Raw genomic sequence first — 22,258 nt, 5'->3', positions numbered from 1 at the left:
TAAAATGGATAAAGTAGTAGAGGATAAAATAAAAATGGGTAGTATAGTCACTGAGGCTATGGACTAATATTGTACTGAGAATTGGTTTTAGATTTCTTAGGGAAGAGAGAGAAGAAGCACAAGTCCTAATTTGTACTTCAGATCACTGTAGTCCTTAGAATCTCTGTGTATTTTCAAATCAATAAAAGAATAATTTAAAGCCCTGAAATTAGGTGCTAAGTAGCATAGAATGGTTTAGAATAGTTTAAGAATTCAGAGAAAAACATGATTGTGAATCATGCCCAGTCAAGTAGGAAGTGACTCTTGAGCTTCAATTGCAGAGTCTCTGGATCGTTCGTGGGTCAAAGGGACGGCAGGCAAAAAAGGTAAGGAGAGGGCCATCAGTGGACAGAGACCTCAGAGCCTGTGAGCTAACTTATGAGTAAGGCTAAGTTCAGAATACTTTTGATTTTTCTTTTAAGCTTTGCATTTCTTACCCCCAAATTAACATTCTTTTCCTTTTGCTTTATCTTTCCTTTCACTGAGAATTATTCCACTATTTTCTTAAAAATGATAGTAGTATATGGAGAAGCAAAAACCTTACTCTCCTGAAGTCAGAATGGTATGAATAAAGTTAGCATATTTAGACATTTTCAGCCTCACATACTGGTTTTCAAATAAAATAAGGAAGCCTTGAGGAAATAACTAGAACCTTTGGAGTTGGACAGATAAGGATTCAAAACCCTATTAGGTCCATCTTTCTTCCTATTATTTGTAATATGGGAACAGTTTATCAACTTCATGGTTGTGGTGTTTCCATTAAATGGAATCGTGTAGAGCATGATGCCTGGTCTATAGAATGACTGGTTTTAAAAAATACTTAAATTGAAACAAATGGTTGAAGTAATTATGATATACTAAGGTAAGCATTTTAAAAATAGTTTGTGGCAAAGAATATAGTTTAATATGTATACTTTAGCAATTTTCTGTTTAATTCTTTATAGTTTCTTTTTTTCATGCTTTTTTTTTTTTTTTTTTTTTTTTTTAGGAGACAAGGATGGCAGTAAGGTGACCACAGTGGTGGCAACTCCTGGGCAGGGTCCAGACAGGCCGCAAGAAGTCAGCTATACAGACACTAAAGTGATTGGAAATGGGTCATTTGGTGTGGTATATCAAGCCAAACTTTGTGATTCGGGAGAACTGGTTGCCATCAAGAAAGTATTGCAGGACAAGAGATTTAAGGTAAGACCTTTAGTATTTCATGTATTTTGTTGCTATCAGTATATGTAAATGATTATTTTTTAGTTGTTACTTTTTGCTTCAGATTTAATTTATGGTGCATATTTTTATTTAACTCAACTACTTACTATAGTGACTTTATTTCTGTTATGTATTTTGTAGAGAAAAATTTACTGAAGATTGCAGTATTATTTTTGAACCACTACTATGAGTGATTTATGTACTTAAAAAGTGCTCTGAAAGGTAGATGAAAATATCTTAATTTCGTACTTGTAAAAGTTACCTCTCCCTGCCTTGGGTCTCACTGGTGTAGCAGAAAATAATTTGATTTTTTAAAAAAGATTTTATTTATTTATTTTTAGAGAGAGGGAAAGGGAAGGAGAAAGGGTGGGAGAGAAATATCAATGTGTGGTTGCCTCTCACATGCCCCCTGCTGGGGCCTGGCCCACAACACAGGCATATGCCTTAGACTGGGAATTGAACCAGTGACCCTTTGGTTCGTAGGCCAACACTCAGTCCACTGAGCCACACCAGCCAGGGTTCATTTGATACTTTTGATGTGCTTCCTTTCTTAAAAAAATTTCCTCTGAGTCTGTGATTCAACACTATAGTTCCCACCCTCAACCCTTGCTCATAACTCTGACCTTTCTTTACTGCCTTCTTATTCTCTGTTCCATCTTTCTCTAGAAACCAGCATCCCCACAGGCGATTTTATTTTCATTTCTTATGCCATTTCTTTAGGGGATCCTATGATGGATATTTAGAGGTCATCTCTATGTACGGTGGAGAGTCAGGAAACCTGGGCTATTGTCAAAGCTCTGCCATTAATAAGACATGCAGTTCTGTTCCTATCTTTATTCCTTCCACCTCTGCAACATTTTACTGAGTTTCCTGTGTGCTAGGAACTATGGTAAATGTTAAGGGAAATGAAAATAAATGAGGTGATCACTACTTTGGAATAGCACACAGTCTAGTGTCTCTATGCTTTAGAACATGAACATTCTAAAGTGGTTTTTATTATTTTTTTAACTTATTTTTTATTTCATTTTATTTATTTATCTCTAGAGGGAAAGGGAAGGAGAGAGGGAAAGAAACATCAATGTATGGTTGCCTTTCGTGCTTCCCCTGCTGGGAACTGGCCTGCAGGGCACCGGCCTGCAACCTAGGAATGTGCCCTAACTGGGAATCGAACCGCGATTGTCTGGCATGCAGGCCCGCACTCAATCCACTGAGCTACACCAGCCAGAGCTTGGTTTTTATTTTTATTTTTTTCATCAGTTCTCACTGTCTTTCCAAATCACTAGTCCCCATGCTGCCAGATGCCCACTGGATCTTGGTATCTGAATGTTGAACTGTTATCTCAAATTGGCAAGGCTTCTTATACAACCTTGATTTAACTTTTTTTAAGTTATATTTTATTGATTATGCTATTACAGATGTCCTCATTTATCTATCTATCCCTTTTTGTCCCCCTCCACCCAGTGCCCAAAATCCCTTAGGCATTCTTCCTTAGGCAGTCCCCCTACCATTGCTCATGTGTATGGGTCATATGTGGAAGTTCTTTGGCTATTCCATTTCCTGTACTTTACTTTGCATCTCCATGGCTATCCCATAACTACCTATTTGTACTTAATCCCCTCGCCTCTTCATCCATTCTCCCCCTCCCCCTCTCATCTGGCAACTTTCCAGTAACTAACTTCTTTTCTCTTGCTTTTAAGAATCTCTCTTTAACATTTATTTGGCCTTTTAATAATGATGTGTCTTAGAGTGGGCTTTGTTGCATCCATCGTAATTGGGACTCTCTGTGCTTCCTGGACAGGCATATGCCTTAGACTGGGAATTGAACCAGCGACCAAATTAGGGAAGTTTTCTTTGACTGTTTTTTTCAGATAGATTTCCAATTTCTTGCTCTTTCTCTTCTCCTTCTGGCACCCCTGTGAATATTGGACCCCTTAAAGCTGCCCCAGAGGCTGCTTATACTGTCCTCATTTCTTTGGATTGATTTTTCTTCTCACTCTTCTGATGGGTTGTTTTTTGCTTCCTTATGTTCTAAATCATTAATTTGATTCTCAGCTTCATTCACTCTACTGTCATTTCCCTGTATATTGTTCTATATTTTAATTAGTGTATCCTTTGTTTCTGACTGGGTCCTTTTTATGCTGCTGAGTTCCTAAGTTCTTTGAACATCCTTATACCCAGTGTTTTGAGCTCTGCAGTTGATAAGATTGCTTATCTCCTTTTCATTGAGCTCTTTCTCTAGAGTTTTGATCTGTGCTTTTCATTTGGGCCATGTTTCTTTGTATCCTTGTTTGTCAGCCTCCTTGTGTTCATTTCTGTGTATTAGGTAGAGCTGCTTTGACTCCCGTGTATTGGTAGTGTGGTCTAATATAGTAGGTGTCCTGTAGGGTTCAGTGGCACAGCCTCTCCTGTTACCCAAGCTGGGTACTCAAAGTATATCCTTTGTGTGGGCTGTGTACCCCCTCCTCTTTTAGTTGAGCCTTGCTTGCTGTTGGCAGGTCAGTGGGAGCAATTTACCCAGGCCAGTCAGCTGTAAGGAATGGCTATGACCACTTGCCACCAACCTCCACCTTCTGGAGGATCAGCTGTTCTAGGGGAGGGTGGTGGTGCTGTGAAGTAGCCTATAGCTGTCCGCTGGGTGCCTTGGCCCTGGGGTTTCCAGGGTAGTACAGGCCAAGATCAGCCCCTACCCAGGTACCCTGCCTGAGCTATAAAACAATCTGAGATGGCTGCTACTTGGGCTGGGCTTGGAGATTCCCAGATCAAGCCAACCTGTGACTGTAATCTGGCTGCTGCTTGGGCTCACTGAAGCCAGCTATTGTTTGTTTGATAGGATTTAGGAGCCAAGACCAGCCATTCTTATGGAAAAGCAGCTTGAGTGGGCCCCATAAGCTGAGTAGGGTAGAGCCTCTGTGGATCTCCAAGGTGGGTGACACAGTGTTACCAACATTGGTGGGTATGCTCAGATATGGCAGCAACCTACCGGCTCTGTGGGGAGAGGGTTCAGCAGAGGGACAATGGCCTCTGCTCACCCTGATGCCAGACACTTCAGTCTCTCCCTATATACCACTGGTACCCTTCAAGCTGCCACCCCAGTTCTGTACCTCAGAGGGAGCGAGTCTGAGTAGGTGAGTCTGTGTGTGGGTTCCCCAAAAGAAATTGCTTTGGTCTCTAGCAACCTCCTCCACCAACTCAATCCCCACTGGTTTTTGCAGCCAAAAGTCGTGTGGACTTATCATCCTGGCACTGGAATCCTGGGTTGGGAGCCCGGTTTGGGTCTGGGGCTCCTTCTGCCTAAGATATCCCTCCTGAACTTTTATCCATGTGGGTGTGGAGCCAGCCGGTTCTGGATGGATGTGCTTTCTCCATATCTGTAGTTGTTAGACTTCCATTCAGCTTGATTTTTTATATTCCTGGGTGATGATTGTTCTATATTTTAGTTGAAATTTTGATGTGGTTGTGTGAAAACTCAAGCCATGTCTGCCTACATTGCTGTATTGACTGGAAGCCCATCCTCCTGACTTAATTTTTAAGACCCAAAGGAAATTCTTTCTATTGGTTCCCATTACTTTTTTTTTTTTTCAGATTTTATTTCTTTATTTTGTAGAGAGAGGGGAATGGAGGGAGAAGGAGAGGGGAGAAATATCAGTGTGTGGTTGCCTCTTGAGCTCCTGCTACTGGGTACATGGTTCACATCCCAGGCATGTTCCCTGACTGAGAATCAAACTGGTGACCCTCTGGTTCACATACTGGCGCTCAATCCACCCATTACTTGTAATGACTGTATTCCTCACCATGTCATTCAGACTTTGTCTTAATACTTCTGAGATTCTATCCCCCCCCTCCCTCATCTGGCATGTGAACCATATGGCATCTTTACACGTGGATCTTCTCACTTCTAATCTCTTCTACACCCTAACACTGAAATAGTCACACAGTTCAGTTTGGTCATGTTCTACATAAAAATCTTCTATGATTCCTCATAGTCTAGAAAATAAAGCCTGCCCAATTCAATTGTTTATTCAGGAGCTTCCTTCCATAGTCTTGCCTATTCCAAACATTCAGCCTTCTGACATTTTTCTGTGTCAGTGTTCTTGAACTGTATTGGTCTTTATGGCCTCTCTACTTTTATTCAAATACCCATAATCTTCCGTTATCATTCTCATTCTTCTGCTATCTAAATCCTGTGTGTATATAAAGTGTCAGATTCTTTCTTTGTTAATTCCCTACATGATTCCAGCCAACAATGTGGATTTTGCTATTTGAAATTTCTTGAACACTAGAAATTCATTTTTTTTTTGACAAGGACTCCTTTTTCATTATGTGTGTCTCTTGGATACCCACCTATTCAATGTGTTTTTGAGATTAGTAGTTGATGATAGCAAAAACTTACCAAATACTTATATACTCAATACTTACATACTCAATGATTTACATGATTAATTATATTTGAGATTTTCCATTAGTACTGTGAGATTGGTACTGTTATTATTTGGTAGGCAAACTATGTACAGAGATTATAAATGAACTTGTCCAGAACTTGTCCAGGATCACACAGCACGTGGATAAATGGGCAAGTATTTGAATCCAAGCAGTCTGACTCCAGAGTACTTTATTACATTTCATCATCACTGTATCGAACCCATATATTCTGTTCAGAGGTATTTAAGTTACTTTTTCGTCTTTTTTTTTTTTAATAAAAAATTTTCTCTCTAACATAGGTTATTCATTTGAAATATAGTTTGGTATGTATCTTATCTATTCATAGAACTGCACCCCCATTCTTTTGGATTTAAAAAAAATCTGTGAAACATTAATCTGGTTCTAAAAGTTAGAAATACATAAGTATATTTCTGTCTTATTTTCTTTTCTTTCTGCTCCCTGTAGATAGCCAATTTCATTATGTTTTAGTTTTTTTTTTTTTTTCTTCTGGGTTTCCTTTACACAAATGAGCCGTTAAGTATAATTTTTCTGGTTTATTTCTTACATCAACAGTAAGTAATATATTGGAGATACTCTTTGGTACTTTGCTTTTTCTTTTAACTATAGTTTCTGGGAATCATTGCATTATCAGTTCATCCTGGGAATAATTGCATTATCAGTTCAGAGACTCATCTTTTTTTTTTTTTTACAGCTGCACAGCATTGCAGCATTAATTCAACCATTCTCCTATGTGTGGATATTTAATTTCTATTCAGTATTTTGTAAGTCTCCAAGAGTGCTGTTATGAAAAATCTTTTATACGTGTACTTTTTAAATTAGATAATGTACCTTCAGTTTAGATTAAGAGAAGTAGGATGGCTGCATCAAAACAAATACCTGTGCGGTTTTGTTTGGTGTTGCTAAATTCCTGTCCAAAAGGGTTATACCAATTTACTTTCTCTCCAGTAATATGAGTTTCTATTTCCCCACAGCTTTGACAACATACATTGCTTTACTTTTCAGTTTTTGCCAGTGTAATAGGTAGAGATGGTATCTCATTGTAGTTTTAATTTATAATCTTAATTGTGAATCTACTTTAATATTTTTCATATGTTCAGTGTCCACTTTATTTGTTATTGTGTGTGAATTGTCCCATTTTGGGGCCCATTTTTTAAAATGTAATTTTCGTCTTTTTCTCTTAACTCTGAAGAGTTTACTATGGATCTAGTTTTTATCTGTGATGTATGTAGTATTTTTACTTTCTGTATTCTTTTCGGTTGGTCAAAAAGTTTTAGTTTTTTTTCCATAATACAAAGACATATTTTTCATCTTCACCAATAACTTTATTAATTTGGATATTTTGAGTATGTCGGCTCTCTGCAGCATGGTATAATGTTGATTATTCTCAGTGTCTCAGTTTGATCGCTATTACCATCAACTGGTCTACCTGACCTTGTGGAGTCTCATCCAACAAGAAAGCTCCCCCACAAAACTTTGCAAACCACTTTTGACATGTTCAGTCAGTCACAGCACCTTTTCCATACACTGCAGAAATCTTTTTTTGCATATCAGTTGCATTTACACCTTTCTCGAAGTAGTAGTATGCTGAAAATGTGGCTTATTTTCTTCCATCATCAATATTAAAATGGCTACACAAAAATTTACCAGTTTTATTTTTTTTAATGCATGCTAATATGACAGCTGTCACAATACAGTCTAACAAAATTGTTTTGAATGAAGTTAAAGGCAACTAAGCACTACTACAGCCATTACAGAAAAAGAACGAAGGAACTTCTTGGTCAGCCCAATATTTTTTTGCCATGTGAAAGTCATTCTCGCCTCTTCCCCAGAGAGTCAGATTTATTATTCTCTTTATTATGTCCCTATCTTGAGTTATGGCTAGAAAGTTTTTTTCTCTGTAAAGCCTTTTCTTACATAAAGGATAAAGAGAAGTTCACCTATATTTTCTTCTGGTAATTGTAAGATTTCACTTTTTATATTTAGATTTCTGATTCATTTGATGTTTATTCCTGTGTATGGGGTTTATTCCTATGTATGGTGTGAGTTACTGATCTAATTTTTATACTTCCTAAAATAACCAATTGTCTCAGTAGTTTATTAAAAGGTCTTTGTTGCACTGATTTAAGATGCCATTGTTCTATATGCTAAATTTCTATATATACTTCTTCTATTTATGGACTTTCCATTTTGTTCCAGTAGATCATTTGCATATTCCTATGTCACTACCACAGTTGTTTTTTTAACCCTTACCCCAGGATATACTTACTGATTTTAGAGAGAGAAATGTCCATGTGAGAGAGAAACATCAATGGGTTGCCTCCTGTATACACCCTGAACCTCGAACCACCCAACCCTCCAACCACCTGACTCCCCTACTGGGAACTGAACTGTAGCCTAGCTAAGTATATGCCCTGACCAGCATTGAACCCACAGCCTTTTGTTGTATGGGACCATGCTCCAACCAACTAAATAGTCCTGCAGGACAGTACCACACTGGTTTAATTGTAGAGCTTTATTGTATGGTTTTTGTTCGTTTCATTGTTTGTTCAGTTTTTGGTTTTGTTTTGTTTTGTTTTTTTGGTCTGGTAGGGCTAACCTGCCCATGTGTCTTTTCTTTTTCATGTTTTTCTCACTATTCTTAGATGTTCATTATTCCATATGAACTTTGCTATAATTTTGGCAAATTCTTAAAAAAACTTGTTGAAGTTTTTAATTGGAATTTCATTAACTTTATAAATTAGTGAGAACTAACCCATTTGTGATATTTAATTATCTTATCCATGAATAAGAAGTATCTTTCCATTTGTTCAAGTTAACTTTTGTGTCTTTCAAGAAGGTATCCAGCCATTTAATATGAAAAATAGAGACATTTAACGAAGAAGATACAAGATACGTAGGACAGTGACACCTCAGTCCCCTTCAAAGTAGACATCTTGAGACCTCACGTAGTTCTCTTAATTGCCTTCAGCTGCCCTGTTACATTTTCCTGAATCTCACTGGTGGTGAGAAATCTCTTCCCTTTCAAACATGATTTTAGTTTGGGGAAAAGTCAGAAGTCTTAGGGTGCCAAATCTGGGCTATAGCGGGGCTGAGTCACCTGGGTGATTTGATGTCTCACCAGAAAACTCTGCACAAGATGTGATTTATAAGCAGGTATGTTGTTGCGATGAAGCTGCCCATCACCAGTTGCCCATAGCTGTGGCCTTCTGAATCATGTGAACAGTTTCCACAGAGGAATGTTTAAGCTTAATGCAAAATTTGATGCAGATTTGTTGCTCTACTCACTCAGTCATTTTGAGTGTTACAGCTGCACAGTACACTTACTCAATGGTGTCTACTGTCCCCACTGACTAGTACAGCAAAATCATCATTGTTCATTCCAGTCCACTGTCCTTGGCTGCCATGTTACATCAGTGTCCTGCAGATTGTTCTCATTATATTAACAATGGCCAGACTTTTTCCAAACAGCCTTTCTTAGTTTTGTTTTTGTTTTTTTCTCTTACATGCTAAAAAGTGACAAAGTGCTTTACATCAAGTTTAGTTCTTTCCAGTGTGTCATCTTTCCTTTGTGAAAGTTAAATACTCTTTGTTCTTCTTGCTAAATGTTAACTGTTCCCCCCCCCCACCAATTTTTTTAATACGGTGACCAACTCATTTCTCTTAATTATCATAAAATAGGAGTTTTTGACTGATTAAAATTCTGTAGATTTATATCTAAGATTTACATAGCTGCTGGCTAGGATTGCATTAAATAATTATGTATTTCCAGAAAAAAATTGAATAGAGTCCTCTCCTTGCCCGATTAAATAAACCAACCTGCTGAACCTACTTGTGTTAGAAAGAGGCAGTTTGTTTTGGTGGAAAAAAAAATAAAGAACTAGAAGAGAGGGAATGGCCAGAGATAAAAAGAAAACCAAGAGTAAATTATCCCTACATCAGTGATCACATAACCTATATATATATAAAGACACTGAGGTGTGTGTATTTTTTTTAAAGAATTTCTGTGACAAGCTTAATTTCATTAGTGTTTTACTTAAAATTTGAATGCCTTTTTTCCCTCTGAGCCATCATACTATGACAAATTACTTAGAGTAAATTAAACTACTTCACTTGGCCAGTTTGGAAGTACTATAATAGAAAATGGTGTTATGGTATTAGAGGGGTAAAGTCCAGTTAGGTACCTTATGTAGGAGAGCTTTGATAGTAGGGCAGGGAGAAGGTTAATCAATCCCAGAAACTACTGATGGTTATTGGGGCTAGTTTTTCCGGTTGAAAATCAGTAAGTTGCATTTTTAATTAATTAGTGATCTGTGCTTCATTAACTATTAATGTCACTTTTCCTTTGAATTAAGTCATAGGTTTCAAGTCTCCTGCTTTGTTTCACTTGTGTGGTTGGGATGTGAGGATGAAGATGTGAAGTGTCAATGTTCTGTTGTGAATGCAGAGTGAATAGAGCTCTAATTTTAACATATACCATTTGGGAGAGTGAAGAGAGATAATTTCAAGTGCCTCCCTTACACGCCTGACTAGGGATCAAATCTGCAGCTTAGGCATGTGCCTGAATGGGAATCAAACCTGCAACCTTTTGGCGAATGGGACAGAGCTCCAACCAACTGAGCTACTGATAAGGGCAGAAATAATAATCTTTAGTTATGCCAGCCATATGGAACTTTGTTTGGGTCAAGGAAACTTTCAGTTACCAAGTGGAAGCTAAAAAACAGGTCTGAATCTCTGAGGAGGTGAGTGGGAAGGACAAGGGCTGGTTGGATAGGAAAAGACTCACACTGCAATGCAGTTCTAAGAAAACTACAGCAAAACAGATGGGGAATTTTCATTGCAAGGTTTAACTACCAGGAATCCAGTATCTCCTGGGAAAAGACATATTCCATTAAATGTGTTTGCCATGCTCAGTCATTGACTAAGGGCAGCCCATGGGAAGCTTGGCTTGTCCCCAGTAAGAGAATGGCTTTGAGAGTTCCCCAGCTGGGACCATTGGTCAGTGATGTTCTTTGCAGTGAGAGATCATGTGAAACACATTTTCATAATTGCCATACCAAGCGTCTTGAGGATACAGACTGTTTTCCCAAGTTCCTATGCAGAATGACTGGTGAAATATTTTTAGAGACTGTGCAAAGGTTGGTGTGGAGGATTGTATTGATTTGGCTCTTAAAATTATACATAGTTTAGTTGCCTCTATTATTCCAGAGAGAGAAAAAGAGGTATTTGTTGTCCCGAGTGACCTCTTTCTGGCTTTCACTGGCTTGAATGGATTGAAAGAGAGAAATAAAACATAAAAGGACGATGCCAGAGCAATTTTAGGCAAGAAAAAGTAATAAAAGGCATCCAGGTTGGAAAGGAAGAAGTAAAACTGTCACCATTTGCCCATGACAGGTTATACATAGAAAACCCTAAGGACTCCACAAATTAACCTCTGTTGAGGAGAGAGGGAAGGACAAGAGAGGGTTACACAGGAGAAACCTCACACTGCAGTGCAGTTGTCATTCATTAGAACCAGTAAACAAATTCAGTAAAGTTACAAGATACAAAGTCAGTACACAAAAATCTGTTGCTTTTCTATACACTAGTGACTAGCTATCAGAAAGAGATAGAAAACTTATTTATAATTGCATCAAAAAGAATAAAATACCTAGGAATAAATTTAACCAAAGAAATGAAAAATCTGTTATGTTGAAAACTATAAGACATCACTGAGAGAAATTGAAGACACATAAATGGAAAGCTCTTTCATGCTCATAGATTGGAATAATTAATATTGTTATGTGTGTTTTCATACTACCTAGAGCAATCTATAGATTCAGTGCAGTCCCTGTCAAAATTTCAATGGCATTTTTTAAAGAAATAGAACCAATTTCTTTAAATTTCTCCAAATTTGTTTGGAGCTACTGAAACCCTGAATAGCCAAAGTAATCTTGAGAACAAAGCTAGAGGCAGTACAGCTTTCTGATTTAAAACTGTATTATAAAGCTATAGTAATTGCAGCAGTATAGTATTAGCATTAAAAAAAAAAAGACACATATTGCCCTGGCTGGTGTAGCTCAGTGGATTGAGTGCAGGCCTGCGAACCAGAGGATCACGGTTTGATTCCCAGTCAGGGCACATGCCTGGGTTGCAGGCCAGTTCCCTGCAGGCTATTTCCTAGCAGGGGAAGCACTAGAGGCAACCATACATTGATGTTTCTCTCCCTCTCTCCTTTCCCTCTGAAGATAAATAAATATATAAAAAAAAAGACACATAGATCAGTAGAACAGAAGAGTCCAGAAATAACCAACACATTGTCAATTAATTTACAACAAAGGAAGAAAAAAATATACAATGGGGAAAGGGCAGTCTCAATAAATGGTATTGGGAAAACTGGACAGCCACATCAAAAGAATGGAACTGTACTACAACTTTACACTGTACACAGATGGATTAAAGACATGAATGTAAGACCTGAAACCATAAAACTTCTAGAAGAAAACATAGGTGTTAAGTTTTTTGATATAGGTTATAGCAGTGAACTTTTTAATCTGACACTGAAAGCAGCAAAAGCAAAAATAAGTGGGGCTACATCAGACTGAAAAGCTTCTAAACAATAAAGGAAACCATCAACAAAATGAAAAGGCAATCTACTGAATGGGAGAAAATATTTGCAAATCATATATCTGATAAGGGACTAATCCAAAATATATAAAGAACCCACACAACCAAATCACACAAAAAAAATCAAATTAAAAAATTGGCAGAAGATCTGAATAGACATTTTTCCAAAGAAGACACATAAATACCCAATGGGTACATGAAAGATGCTCAACATATCAATCATTGGGTAAATGTAAATCAAAACTACAAGGTAATAAATACCTCACGTTAGAATGGCTGTTACCAACAAAAATGGACATTGGCAAGTATGTGGAGAAAAGGAAACCCTGTCCAGTTTTGGTGGGAATGTGGATTGGTGCAGCCACTACAGTAGATAGTATGGAGGTTTCTCAAAAATTAAAAATAGAACTACTATATGATCCAGAAGTTCCAATTTTGGTATTTATTCAGTATGAAACAGAAGCACCAATCTGAAAAAGATATGTGTACCCTTCCCCCATGTTCATTGCATCATTATTTACAATAGCCAAGATGTGGAAACAGCCAAAGTGTCCATCAGTGGATGAGTGACTAAAGAAATTGTGGTGTGTGCACAATGTAGAGAAAGACAACATTTTGCCATTTGAGACAATATAGATGGACTATAATGGCATTATGCTAAGTGAGATAAATCAGGCAGAGAAAGACAAATACCATATGATTTCTCTTGTATTTAGAATCTGAACAATAATAACAACAAAGAAGCAAGTTTATAGATAGAACAGATTGGTGGTGGTTGTCAGAGGTGGAGTGTGGAAGGTGCAAGAAATGGGCAAAGGGAGTCAAAAGGTAAAAACAGAAAATATAAGGCATAATATACTTTTAAGTTTTCTTACCTTTTTTTTGACTTTACAGTTTTTTAATGTTTATATCTTTCCAAATTCCTATGTATCTGGTAAATTCTAAAGAAATGTTTAGCATCAGGAGTTGCCCTTTGGACTAGTTTTATTAACAGCTCTTTTTTGTGGATGGTAAGTTGCTTGATCTTATTTTATAATAGCTTTATTGAGATATAATACTGCACCACAAATCTCATCTTTTTATACTCTATAATTTATTGGTTTGACTCTAGTCAGAGTTGTACCATGAATTTCACTTGTTTATACTCTACAGAATATTGGTTTTACTATAATCACAGAGTTTTAGTTGTACACAGAGTATCATTACTATCTCCAGAATATTTTCATCACCTCAAAAAGAAACTCTATCCTTACTAATATCCCTGTTCTTCCCCTTCCCCAGACTCTGGAAGACTGCTAATCTACTTACTATCTGTATATTTGCCCATTCTTGACATTTCCTATAAATGAAAACATAATATTTGACCTCTTTGTTTCTGGCTTCTTTCAGTTAGAATAATTTTTAAGGTTCATTCATGTTGTATTGTGTCTCATTATTTAAGTCCTTTTTATGGACAAATAATATTTCATTGTTTGGATATGCAAAATTTTATTTTATCAGTTGATTAATATTTGAGTTGGTTTCACTTTTGGTCATTTGGAATACTGCTTCTCTCAAAATCTACATAGAAGTATTTATGTAGTAATCTACATAGAAGTATAAAGAAAACTTCTTTAGAAAGTTTTCAGTTCTCGGGTGTATACCTATAAAGATGGTAGGTCATATGATGACTGTGATTTACATTTGAGGAAGTGCTAACCTGTTTTTGAAAGCAACCGTGTGTACCATTTTATTAAACCCATAAGCGATGTATCAGCATTATCCTTTCTCCACATCATTGCCAGTACTTGTTATTAACTGAGTTTCTTTTTTATTATTATATCCATCTTAGAGTGAAGAGGTATGCAGTCTTAATTTGCGTTTCTTGTTGGCTAATGGGGTTGAGCTTTTTTTTTTTCCATGTGTTTTTTGACCACTTGCATGTATATTTTGGAGAAATTTCTGTTGAATTTATTTGCCTATTAAGTTTTTTCTAATTTAAAAATTTCTCCTTTTTAATTAGTATACTTTAGGTTTTTTTCTTTATAGATTTTATTTATTTTAGAGAGGGGAAAGGAGGGAGAAAGAGAGGGAGAAAAACATCAATGTGTGATTGCCTCTTGAGTGTCCCTTACTGGGAACTTGGCCCTACACCCCAGGCCTGTGCCCGACTGGGAATCGAACCGGCACCTCTTCAGTTCCCAGGCCAGCACTCCATCCACTGAGCCACACCAGCCAGGGATTAAACTTTAGTTTTTGAGCAGTCTTAGTTTTACAGAAAAACGAGTGAAAGTACAGCATTCCCATATATGAGGGAAGACGGAAAAAAAAACCTGACATTTATTTATTAAAAAATTTTGTATTTTTAATTTGTAATTTTCTGATAATATGTGATGTTGAACATATTTCCATATGCTTATTTGTCATCTGTATATCTTCTTTGCAGAGATATCTTTTCAAGTCTTTTGCCCATTTTTAATGTTTTTTTGTTACTGTTTTAATTAACAGTTCTGTGTTTATTTTGAATAATAATACTCTATCTCACATGTGTTTTATGGAGATTTCTCTCCCATTCTGTGATTTGTCTTTACCTTACTGTCTTACAACAGAAGTTTTAAATTTTAATGAAAAATCCAATTTACCTATTTTTTCCATGGATTGCACTTTTTGGTATTGCATCTTAAAAGTTACTGTCAAATGCAAGAACGCTTAGATTTTTTCCAGTTGTCTCCTAGCTGTGTGACAGTTTTGCCTTTTACATTTAGGTCTTTGTTTTGTTTGGGGTTAAATTTTGATGTGTCTAGATTCATTTCTTTGATTGCGGCTCTCCAGTTGTTCCAGCACTATATATATATGTGTGTGTGTGCGCGTGTGTGTGTGTTAATATGGAACGCTTGGCAGATTTGCATGTCATTGTAACCTTGCAGTTTTAGTATATGTGCTGCCAAAACAGGCACCAGCCCTGTGTGTTGAAAAGATCATCCTTTCTCCATTGCAATGCCTTTGTTCCTTTGTTAAAGTTCAATCGATTATATTTGGTGACTATTTCTGGCCTCTCTGTTCCAGTGATTTATTTGTTTGTTTTTCTCCAATTATCATCATATCATCTTCTTTTATTATAGCTTTATAGTAAGTCTTAAAGTTAGTGTCAGTCCTCTGTTCCTCAATATTGTGTTGACTGTAATAATCCACAAAATCACTTGCTAGGATTTTTATTACATTGAATCTGTAAATCAATGTAAAGAAGAATCGGCTAGCATCTTTACAATATTGAGTCTTCCTGTCCATGTACATGAAGTATGTTTTTACTTATTTAGATCTTTGATTTATTTCCTTAGTTTTATAGTTTTCCTCATAAATCTTGTACATATTTTGTTTATTTATACCAAAGTACTTTATTTTGAGGGGTGCTAATGTAAATTGTATTGTTGTTAATTTCAAATTCCAGTTATTCGTTGCTGATGTATAAGAAAATATTCGACTTTTGTACCTTAATTTTATATCCTGCAACCTGGCTATAATTGCTTATTTTTATCAGAAAGGTTCTTTTTTGTTGTTGATTTCTTGAGATTTTTTTATGAACAGTTTGTCATCTATGAACAAAGATTGTTTTCTCTTCTTTCTGAATCTGTATATCTTTTATTCCCTTTTAAATCTTTTGTCTTATTGCATCCAATATGATGTTGAATAGGAATGTTGAGAATTTTTCTTGCTTTGTTCCTGATCTTAGCAGGAAAACATCTAGTTTCTCCCCATTGAATATGTTAGCATTAATAAGGTTGAGGATGTGTATCTCTGTTCCTAGTTTGACAATAGTTTTCATTATGAGTGCATGTTGAATTTTGTCAAATACTTTTTCCTACATCTATTGATATGATCCAAATAGTCTATTGATGTGATGGATTATCTTAATTGATTTTTAATGTTGAATCAGCCTTGCATAGGTAGAATAAATCCCCCTTGGTCATAGTGTATAATTTTTTTTACACATTGCTGGATTCAGTTTCTTAATATTTTGTTAAGGATTTTTGCATATATGATCACAAGAGATTGGTTTGCAGGTGTTCTTTCTTGTAATGTCATTATCTGATTTTGGTATTAGAGTAATGCTGTCTGCATAGAATGATACTCCCTCTGCTTCTGTCTCCTGGAAAAGACTAGAGAATTGATACCATTTCTACCTTAAATGTTTAGTGGAGTTCACCAGTGAACCTAGTTGGATGTGGTGCTTTCTGTTTTGGAAGATGATTAATTATTAATATAATCATTCAAAAGAGTTATAGGCCTATGCAGAGTATCTTTTTGTCCTTGTGTGAAACAGAAGTGTAAATGTGCTTTCAAGGAATTTGTCCATTTAATCTAGGATGTCAAATTTGTGGGTACACAGTTGATTGTAATATTGTTTTATTAAACTTTTAATGTCTATGAGATCTGTGATGTCTCCTTGATTTTTTTGTATTAGTAATTTGTGTCTTTTTTAATTGTATTTTTTTCATACTATGTATCTCCTTATACCCTTTTCCATATCCTGCAGTCAACCCACTGTTGTTCATGTCCATGAGTCCTTTTTGCTTAATCCCTCCACCCCTTAAACGCACCCAACCCCTTAGCTGTCATCCTGCTCTCTAATGTATGAGTCTGTCTCTGTTTTGCTTGTCAGTTCAGTTTGTTCATTAGATTCCACACATGAGTGAAATTATATGGTATTTGCCTTTCTCTGACCTATTTTACTTTCTTCTTATTTGCCTTTCTCTGACTTATTTCACTTAGCATAGTGTTCTCCAGGTCTATCCATACTGTTTCAAAGGGTAAATGTTTCTTTTTTATGGCCTAGTAGTATTCCATTGTGTAAATGTCTCATAGTTGTTTTATCTGCTCACCTCCTGAAGGAACCCATAACTCTTAATTCAGAAGAACATAAGCACCCTTATGCATATTGCAGCATTATTTACAATTGCCAACATATGGAAGCAGTAATTTGCCTTCTCTCTTCCTGGTTAAACTGGCTAGGTTACTATTTTTGCAAATATATTTTATTGATTATGCTATTATAGTTGTCCCATTTTTCCCCTTCATTCCCCTCCACCCTGCACACCCCTTCCCACCCACATTTCCCCCCTTTAGTTCATGTCCATGGGTCATAAGTTCTTTAGCTTCTACATTTCCCATACTATTCTTAACTTCCCCCTGTGTATATTCTATCTACTGTCTGTGCCACTTATTCTCTGTACTTTCCCCCCCTTCTCCTCCTCCCACTCCCCTGTTTCTAACCCTCCATGTGATCTCCATTTCTGTGGTTCTGTTCCTGTTCTAGTTGTTTACTTGCTTTGATTTTGTTTTAGGTGTGGTTGTTAATAACCGTGAGGTTGCTGTCTTTTTACTGAACATATTATTCCTATTTTTTATCTTTTTCTTAGATAAGTCCCTTTAACATTTAGTATAATAAAGGCTTGGTGATGATGGATACCAAGAACTCCTCAGATAAGGTCAGATAACTTGACCTTATCTGAGAAGCTCTTTGTCTGCCCTTCCATTCTAAATGAGAGCTTTGCTGGATAGAGCAATCTTGGATGTAGGTCCTTGCCTTTCATGACTTGGAATATTTCTTTGCAGCCCCTTCTTGCCTGTAAGGTCTCTTTTGAGACATCGGCTGACTGACAGTCTGATGGGAACTCCTTTGTAGGTGATTGTCCCCTTAGCTCTTGCTGCTTCTAGGATTATCTCCTTCATTTTAATTTTGGCTAATGTAATCATGATGTGCCTTGGTGTGTTCCTTCCTGGGTCCAACTTCTTTGGGACTCTCTGAGCTTCCTGGATTTCCTGGAAGTCTATTTCCTTTGCCAGCTTGGGGAAATTCTCCTTTATTATTTGTTCAAATAAGTTTTCCACTGGTGGCTGTTCCTTTCCCCCTTCTGGTACCCCTATAATTCAGATGTTGGAACATTTAAAGATGTCCTGAAGGTTTCTAAGCCGCTCCTCATTTTTTTGAATTCTTCTGGTTTCTTCATTCTTTTCTGTTTGGTTGTTTCTTTCTTCCTTCTGCTCCACTCCATTGATCCGAATCTCAGTTTTTCTTCCATCACTATTGGTTCCCTGTGCATTTTCCTTCATTTCACTTAGTGTAACCTCCAATTTTTCATCTAATTTGCCACCAGAATCAACCAGTTCTGTGAGTATCCTGATCACCAGTGCTTTGAGCTGTGTATCTGATCAGTTGGCTCTCTCTTTGTCACTTAGAAATATTGGCTCTGGGGCTTTGATTTGTTCTTGTGTTTGAGTCCCTCCCCCCGCCCCCTTTTTTTTTGGTCTGGTTGTGCCTGTTACGTAGTGAGGGGCGGAGCCTTTGGTGTTCACTGGGGCAGGGTGACCCAGTCACTGGGTTGTGATGCTGTATATGGGGGTGGGGTCATATAGGGAACGAGGGCACTTGCTGCATTCTCTCTCTGATTTCAGTCCCTTCTGCCGCTTCCCACAAACAAACTGGGCCCTTCTGGTGCTAGTTTCCGGGTGGGTGGACTTGTGTACATTCTAGGACCCTGTGGGTCTCTCCAACGAACTCTCCTATGAGACTGGGAGTCTGTTCCGGTATCTCAACCCCCACAGGTGTTTCCAACTGGTGTTTTGAGGCTTTATTTCCCTGGGCTGGGGCCCTTGGTTGTGTGATCTGTCTCACCACCTGTTTTTGCCTGGTTTATCTTCTCTCGAATGTGTGACTATGGTCTGCCAACCACCATGGACTCCTCACTGGGTCTGCTCATTGCCACCCCTTGCCCAGGGTCTGCCAGCCACCGCTTTTTCCTGCTGCAACCCCTCTCCACTGGCCGCCAACGCCACCCCTCTTATCGGTTTGGATGAATGGTTGTTGGACTTCTGTACGGTTCAATTTTCTGTCTGTTGGTTGTTTTTTTGTATCGAAATTTTTGTTGTCCTTAATTTTGGTTGTGGGAGGAGGCACAGTGTATCCACCTATGCCTCCAACTTGGCTGGAAGTTTCAGAGGGTTACCATTATAAAAAGATTTTATTTATTTATTTTTAGAGATGGGAAGGGAGGGTAACGGAGAAGGAAAGAAACATCAGTGTGAGAAACACTGAACAGTTAGTTGCCTCTTGTGTGTGCCCAACAGGGTGGTGAGGACCGGGTACTAAATCGAAACCCAGGTATGTGCCCTGCCTGGTAATCAAACCAGTGACCTTTTGCTTTGCAGGATGATGCCCAAACTGAGACACACCACTCAGGACTGAGTTTTATCAGTTTTTATTGATCTTTTCAAGTAACTGGTTTTTGATTTTGCTTATTTTTTTAACTGTTGATTTTCTGTTTTCACTTTCATCTCTAATTTTTGTTTTCTTATTACTTTATATCTGATGTGTTCTTTCTCAATTTTTGAGGGTATAAGCTTAGATTATTTATTTTAGATTATCTTATCTAAAGATTATTTTGGCTATTTGGAATTTTCTGAGATCCTATATAAATTTTGGGATTTTGTTTTTCTGCTACTGCAAGAAATGCCTTAGGAGTTTGATAGGGATTATACTGAATCTGTAGATGGCGTTGGGTAGTATGGACATTTTAATGATAGTAAGTCTTCCAATCTATGAACATGAGATGTATTTCCACTTATTTCTGTCTTCTTTGATTTCTTTTTGCGGTATTATATTTTTCAACATGTAAGTTCTGTTACCTCCTTGGTAAGGCTTTTTCCTAAGTATTTTATCTTTTTGATGCTATGGTAAATGAGATTGCTTTATATTTTGTCATTGTGAGTGTATAGAATTACAGTTGATTTTTTTAAGTGTTCATTTTGAATCCTGAAACTGCTGAGATTGTTTTAGTTCTAAAGGTATTTTTTAAAAAATTATTAGGCTGTTCTACATATAAGATCTCATGTGCGAGCAGATAATTTTACTAATTGTTTTCCAAATTGGATGGCTTTTATTACTTATTTTTCTTGTCTAATTGCTCTGGTTGGGGTTTTAACTACTATGTTGAGTAGTAGTGATAAGAGTGGGCATCTTTGCCTTGCTCCTAATTTTGGAAAGCTTTTAGTGTTTTGCCATTGAATATGATATTAATTTTGGGCTTTTCACATGGAATTTTTATCAATATATCAAGGCAGTTGTCTTCTGTACCTAGTTTGTTGGCCACTCATCATGAAAAAGTGTTGAATTTTGTTAAAAACTTTTTCTTCATTAGTTGAGATAATCGTTTGGTTTTGTTCTTCGTGTTACTAATGTGGTACGATTTATTGATTGATTTGGTATGTAGGAACATCCTTGCATTTCAGGTATAAATCCTAGCATTGCTGGTATAAAATTTGGTCATGATGTATAATTCTTTAATATGTTGTTCAGTTTTGGTCACTAGTATTTCATTCGGGTTTTTTGTATCAGTATCCATTAAAGATGATGGTCTGTTTTTGTGTGTGTGTGTGTGTGTGTGTGTGTGTGTGTGTGTGTGTGTGTGTGTGTCTTTCCATTTACTTTAAATATAGCTGTTTGAATTTAAAGGGAGATTTTTTTAGGTAGTATACAGGGGTGGGCAAAAGTAGGTTTACAGTTTTGATGACATTCTTTTGATAGAATATTATAATAATCATAACCTGAATGTCTTTTTCCATATGAACAACTGTAAATCTACATTTTTTTTTGCAGATTTATTCTTTTGTAGAAAGAGGTGAAAGGAAAAAGAAAGAGAAACATTGGTGTGTGAGAGAAACATCAATTGGGGGCCTCTAATACGTGCCCCAACCAGGGACCAGCCTACATCCCAGGTGTACGCCCTGGTTGGGAATCAAACCAGCAACCTTTCACTTTGTGGGATGACAGCCAACCAGCTGAGCCACAGCTATCAGGGCTGTAAACCTACTTTTGTCCATTCCTGTATAATTGGGTCTTTTTCTATATATTTTTAAAATTATTTTTAGTTTTTCAAATTGAGATGTAACTGACATATAACATTATTTAAACTTAATTTTTAAAAACCTGCTAACAGTCTCTGTCTCTTATATGGCATATTTAGGCCATAGATGTTTAAAGAGATCATTGATATAATTGGATCATATTTTCCCTATTTCGATACTTTTTTCATTGCCCTTGTTCTTTGTTTTTCTTTTGTCTTTTTCTGTCTTCTGTCTTTTTAATTGAATGTTCTATGTAATTCTACTTTTTTTGACATATCTATTATATTTGTTTGGTTTAAAAGATTTTATTTCTGTTATATTAGGCTTGTTTTATTCTATTTATTTTATTTTTATTCTATTTATTTTACTTATTCTATTATTTTTATTTCTATTATATTTCTTTTGTTTAAAAGGTTTTATTTATTTATTTTTAGAGAGAGGGGAAGGTAGGGAGAGAGAAACATCCATGTATCAGAGAAACATCAATCGGTTGCCTCTCGTACATGCCCCATCCAGGGACCGGGCTACAAACAACCCAGAGCTAGGAATTGAGCTGGGGACCTTTCACTGTGTGGAATAATGCTCACCCAGCTGAGCCATGTTGGGGCTATTACACTTCTTTTTAAAAAACAACTTTAGTGCTTGTGCTTGAGTCTACAGATACACATTTACTACAACTTTTTGAAGTTGATTTTGAAGTAACACTGTACTGCTTAGTGTAAGTACCTGATGACAGAGTATTCCAAACTACTCCTTTCCATTCCGTATGAAATTGCTGTCATTAACTTCACTAATCCATCAGCCATAGTCCCTGAATAAATTGTTGCTATTACTGTTTTGAACAAATTTATCTGTTAGATCAATTCAGAATAAGAAAAAATATATATTGCTTTCAGTATTTTTTCTCTAATGCTTTTTTTTTTTTTTACATAGATCTGAATTTTTTAAACCAATTATTTTCCTTTCTGCTGATGAATTTTTTAATATTTCTTGGCTGGCAGGTCCACTGTTGACACATTGTTTTTGAATTTTTGTTTTTCTAAAAAAGTCCTTTTCATATCTGAAGGATAATTTTGCTAGATACAGAATTCTAAAT

The 22,258-nt window shown here is 36.6% G+C and overlaps 1 protein-coding gene across 4 annotated transcripts in view; it reads left to right on the top strand.

The window, feature by feature from the left end:
• GSK3B (glycogen synthase kinase 3 beta) overlaps positions 1 to 22,258 on the top strand; it is a 219,520-nt gene that overhangs the window by 74,965 nt on the left and 122,297 nt on the right. For all 4 annotated transcript variants that reach the window (XM_037158775.2, XM_037158777.2, XM_037158776.2 and 1 more), the window contains one exon: positions 1,028 to 1,221. In XM_037158775.2, the coding sequence (XP_037014670.1) occupies positions 1,028 to 1,221 (194 nt within the window). The remainder of the gene's footprint in view (positions 1 to 1,027; positions 1,222 to 22,258) is intronic.

Source organism: Artibeus jamaicensis, unplaced genomic scaffold (assembly GCF_021234435.1).
Source record: "Artibeus jamaicensis isolate MK-2021 breed Jamaican fruit bat unplaced genomic scaffold, CSHL_Jam_final contig_3126, whole genome shotgun sequence".
In the NCBI taxonomy this organism is placed as follows: Eukaryota; Metazoa; Chordata; class Mammalia; order Chiroptera; family Phyllostomidae; genus Artibeus; species Artibeus jamaicensis.
The sequence above is the reverse complement of the archived record's forward strand: the minus strand, read 5'-3'. Positions and strand labels throughout refer to the sequence as shown.